The sequence below is a fragment of the Cherax quadricarinatus genome, chromosome 40 (genome assembly GCF_038502225.1).
Source record: "Cherax quadricarinatus isolate ZL_2023a chromosome 40, ASM3850222v1, whole genome shotgun sequence".
Lineage (NCBI taxonomy): Eukaryota > Metazoa > Arthropoda > Malacostraca > Decapoda > Parastacidae > Cherax > Cherax quadricarinatus.
Window position 1 is genome coordinate 3,653,567 of NC_091331.1, and position 5,000 is coordinate 3,658,566.

Genomic DNA, 5,000 nt, shown 5'->3' on the forward strand with positions numbered 1-5,000 from the left:
CACTCATCCTCACCTCTCACCCCACCACTCATCCTCACCTCTCACCCCACCACTCATCCTCACCTCTCACCCCACCACTCATCCTCACCTCTCACCCCACCACTCATCCTCACCTCTCACCCCACCACTCATCACCTCTCACCCCAGCACTCATCCTCACCTCTCACACCCCGACTCATCCTCACCTCTCACCCCACCACTCATCCTCACCTCTCACCCCACCACTCATCCTCACCTCTCACCCCACCACTCATCCTCACCTCTCACCCCACCACTCATCCTCACCTCTCACCCCACCACTCATCCTCACCTCTCACCCCACCACTCATCCTCACCTCTCACCCCACCACTCATCCTCACCTCTCACCCCACCACTCATCCTCACCTCTCACCCCACCACTCATCCTCACCTCTCACCCCACCACTCATCCTCACCTCTCACCCCACCACTCATCCTCACCTCTCACCCCACCACTCATCCTCACCTCTCACCCCACCACTCATCCTCACCTCTCACCCCACCACTCATCCTCACCTCTCACCCCACCACTCATCCTCACCTCTCACCCCACCACTCATCCTCACCTCTCACCCCACCACTCATCCTCACCTCTCACCCCACCACTCATCCTCACCTCTCACCCCACCACTCATCCTCACCTCTCACCCCACCACTCATCCTCACCTCTCACCCCACCACTCATCCTCACCTCTCACCCCACCACTCATCCTCACCTCTCACCCCACCACTCATCCTCACCTCTCACCCCACCACTCATCCTCACCTCTCACCCCACCACTCATCCTCACCTCTCACCCCACCACTCATCCTCACCTCTCACCCCACCACTCATCCTCACCTCTCACCCCACCACTCATCCTCACCTCTCACCCCACCACTCATCCTCACCTCTCACCCCACCACTCATCCTCACCTCTCACCCCACCACTCATCCTCACCTCTCACCCCACCACTCATCCTCACCTCTCACCCCACCACTCATCCTCACCTCTCACCCCACCACTCATCCTCACCTCTCACCCCACCACTCATCCTCACCTCTCACCCCACCACTCATCCTCACCTCTCACCCCACCACTCATCCTCACCTCTCACCCCACCACTCATCCTCACCTCTCACCCCACCACTCATCCTCACCTCTCACCCCACCACTCATCCTCACCTCTCACCCCACCACTCATCCTCACCTCTCACCCCACCACTCATCCTCACCTCTCACCCCACCACTCATCCTCACCTCTCACCCCACCACTCATCCTCACCTCTCACCCCACCACTCATCCTCACCTCTCACCCCACCACTCATCCTCACCTCTCACCCCACCACTCATCCTCACCTCTCACCCCACCACTCATCCTCACCTCTCACCCCACCACTCATCCTCACCTCTCACCCCACCACTCATCCTCACCTCTCACCCCACCACTCATCCTCACCTCTCACCCCACCACTCATCCTCACCTCTCACCCCACCACTCATCCTCACCTCTCACCCCACCACTCATCCTCACCTCTCACCCCACCACTCATCCTCACCTCTCACCCCACCACTCATCCTCACCTCTCACCCCACCACTCATCCTCACCTCTCACCCCACCACTCATCCTCACCTCTCACCCCACCACTCATCCTCACCTCTCACCCCACCACTCATCCTCACCTCTCACCCCACCACTCATCCTCACCTCTCACCCCACCACTCATCCTCACCTCTCACCCCACCACTCATCCTCACCTCTCACCCCACCACTCATCCTCACCTCTCACCCCACCACTCATCCTCACCTCTCACTCTATCCTCTAAAACAATCAAAGTCTTGCTCACAAAATTGTAAACACAACCTTGTCTTTATATATATATATATATATATATATATATATATATATATATATATATATATATATATATATATATATATATATATATATATATATATATATATATGGAGGTAGCACCTCTGAAACTGTCCTAGGGACCCTCATCCTCAGAGAAAAGAATAAACTTACTTCTGGGAAAACTCAAGGTTCTCCCTGAAGCTGTTTGAATATTGTCTTCTCCTACCACCTCCTATATTCTATATTTTATGTAGACTTTATTTAAAGACAAAATACATTGACAAAAATACAGTAGGGAGCAGAACAACATAGATAACATCTCAGAGCTATATCTCGAATAATTCGTCCAGTTCCCTGGCGGTGGGCCGCATGCCCAGAATGCTGCAGGCATTTACCAACTGGATCGCAACACTGAGTCTCTGAAAGAGGAAGCTGGTCGTTCTGTGATCCTTGGTTTCTGTGATGAGTTTCTCACCCAGCTCTTTGAAGAACTATAGAGCACACTTGCCCCATGCTCCAAGGGTCTCCGACCCTTCTGGGACGAAGTTATAGGAAGGGATCTTTGAGGATCTTCTGGGTCTCCCTGTGGCTGGCAGCTCCACTCCCTTCAGCTTCAGAGTATGGCAAGTAGGTGTCTGCCAATGTGGCGGACTATAGCAACACCCAATTAGCTTTTAACGTTGCGAGTGACTTTAAAACTCAAAGATTCTATTTTCATTTTTAAATTTTAACAAATTCGTAAGTGGTGACGCCCTCTGAAGTTCTTAACAAAATGACTTAGAAAACAAACACAGTTAGCCGGACAAGAACAGTATCAGTACAGTAAAAGGAGAGAGAGAGAGAGAGAGAGAGAGGGGGAGATAGACAGACAGTCAGAGAAAGAGAGACAGAGACAGAGAAACAGAGACATTGGATAGCATTTTCAGAATAACTACGTACAACCAGCACTATAAAAAGAGACTACTAAACAACAATACAACTTAACCTCCGTATATACACCCAGTTGTATGTACCTTATGGATTTTTATTTATTTTATACGTAAACATAGATACTTTTGATTGCGTTCGAGTCAGTCAAACACCGTCACTGCCGCCCTTTGAGATTCATGATTTTCATCGGTTTAAAAATTAAATGGTTATGACTATGACTATAATTTTTAAAGGGGTGGACGGGTAAGCCAGCGGCACGCCTCGGTCAGATGGCCAAAACCCCAACGGCGGGTCATCATCTAAGTTTAAAACCTACAACGGTAAACAGGACCACAACGTTTGTACTGTTTATATAATAAATTAACAGTCCTCAAATTTAACTAAAAATAAAAGAAACAAACCACGGGACGGGAGGGGTTTGAAACCATGGCGAGCGAGTCGTAAAACTCACTCGCCATGGATTCAAATACCACCTGTTCCCTGATTTGCATGCAATCAATCCTCTTATTACGATCTGACAAGTCATGTATGTCATTGTACAATAAAAAATTAAATTCACGAGTATTTGTCTACCTACCTGGAGTCTACCTGAACTGTATTCCGGGGATCAACGCCCCCGCGGCCCGGTCCACGACCAGATCTCCCAGTGGATCAGGACCTGATTATACTTGGATATATAAAATAAATTTTTGTTGAAAGGTTTTGATTTACAATGTACACACTAACTCTCTTTACGTTAACATATTTACTGCATGAACTGATATGAGAGACTTACCTGAAGGAGGGTTGTGCAGACCATCGGTGTCCTCGGCAGGAGACTCCCCCACCAGGAGCGAGCGAGTGGGCATCTCCTTCAGGTCGTCAGTCTCCTGAATACGATCCGTCTGCTGAATGTTAAATTCATGTCTGTTCTGACACTCTCTCCTCACGCACCTATCAGAATGTCCTGTGGGTACTTCTCTCCTGAGAGTCTGTAGAGGAGCTGTGGTTTTGTTGCTGTGGCGTGTGGGAGTGTGTGCATCGGGTTCTGGCCCCACAGTATCCAGACCACACCTACCCGAGCACACTAGACCCATGGCAGGAGCTGTTGCAGTGCCTTCCCCGTCATCTGCTGGGCCCTCCCCTCAACACTTCTTCGATGAGCACCTTGCCGAGGCTCTCAACACTCGTTCACACCTTCAGGAGGACCGAGCACCCTCTCTCAGGATTTACAAGTGTCCCCTCCCACCTCCATCACCACCCACCGACCTGAAGTAACTTTTTCATTCATTTTATCTCCTCTTATGATAATTTTTAAAGATTTTCGATTTAGTTTCGGAGCTGCAACATGAAACTGATAATTTTCTTTTTCTCCCTCAGCTATTTCATGCCTGATATTTTTTTCGATTATTTTTTTTAGCTTCGAATATATGAACGATAATAACGTTTACACACTGTCTATGAAGCAACCTCTCTTTCCTCCTCGCACGTCAGCTGCACGCACTTCATTTATAATTTGGAAACGTCAAGTCAGTGTAAACAGTTCCACAGATCGACATTTTGAGTGAAAAGCAATATGGGACTGGAGAAGGCGAGTGTCAGGGGTGAGGTGAGTGTTTGAGGATTATTACCCCGAGTGGTCGAAGCTGCAGATGAAACCAAATGACAGATACAGCTGGAGTGAGTGACGGGAGATGGTACTGTCGGATAGCCTGTGTGACAGATACAACTGGAGTGAGTGACGGGAAATGGTACCGTCGACTAGCCTGTGTGACAAATACAACTGGAGTGAGTGACGGGAGATGGTACTGTCGACTAGCCTGTGTGACAAATACAACTGGAGTGAGTGACGGGAAATGATACCGTCGACTAGCCTGTGTGACAGATACAACTGGAGTGAGTGACGGGTTATGGTACCGTCGACTAGCCTGTATGACAGAAGCAAATGGATTCAGTACCAATGAGATGGTACCAATCAACGCCACCAGAACCCTTTCATATGAACTCGACTGATCCCCAAACTTCTTAGTTACATATAACAACCCACAACTTGACGAGTGAAAGTGATATTTCCGTAGCTGAAATAATTCACAACTAACTCACAATACCATGACTAGAACAATTCACAACTATCCCACAATACCATGACTAGAACAATTCACAACTATCCCACAATACCATGACTAGAACAATACACAACTAACCCACAATACCATGACTAGAACAATTC

The 5,000-nt window shown here is 48.8% G+C and overlaps 1 protein-coding gene across 3 annotated transcripts in view; it reads right to left on the reverse strand.

Annotated features, from left to right (window-relative positions):
- Positions 1-4,292, reverse strand: part of LOC128687151 (probable 3',5'-cyclic phosphodiesterase pde-5) — a 172,969-nt gene extending 168,677 nt beyond the window's left edge. Inside the window, exon 1 of one of the 3 annotated variants that reach the window (XM_070092632.1) lies at positions 3,567-4,292. In XM_070092632.1, coding sequence (XP_069948733.1) covers positions 3,567-3,867 — 301 coding nt within the window. In that variant the 5' untranslated portion in view covers positions 3,868-4,292. The remainder of the gene's footprint in view (positions 1-3,566) is intronic. The other 2 variants (XM_070092631.1, XM_070092633.1) reach the window with 2 other exon arrangements.
- Positions 4,293-5,000: the final 708 nt, after the last annotated feature.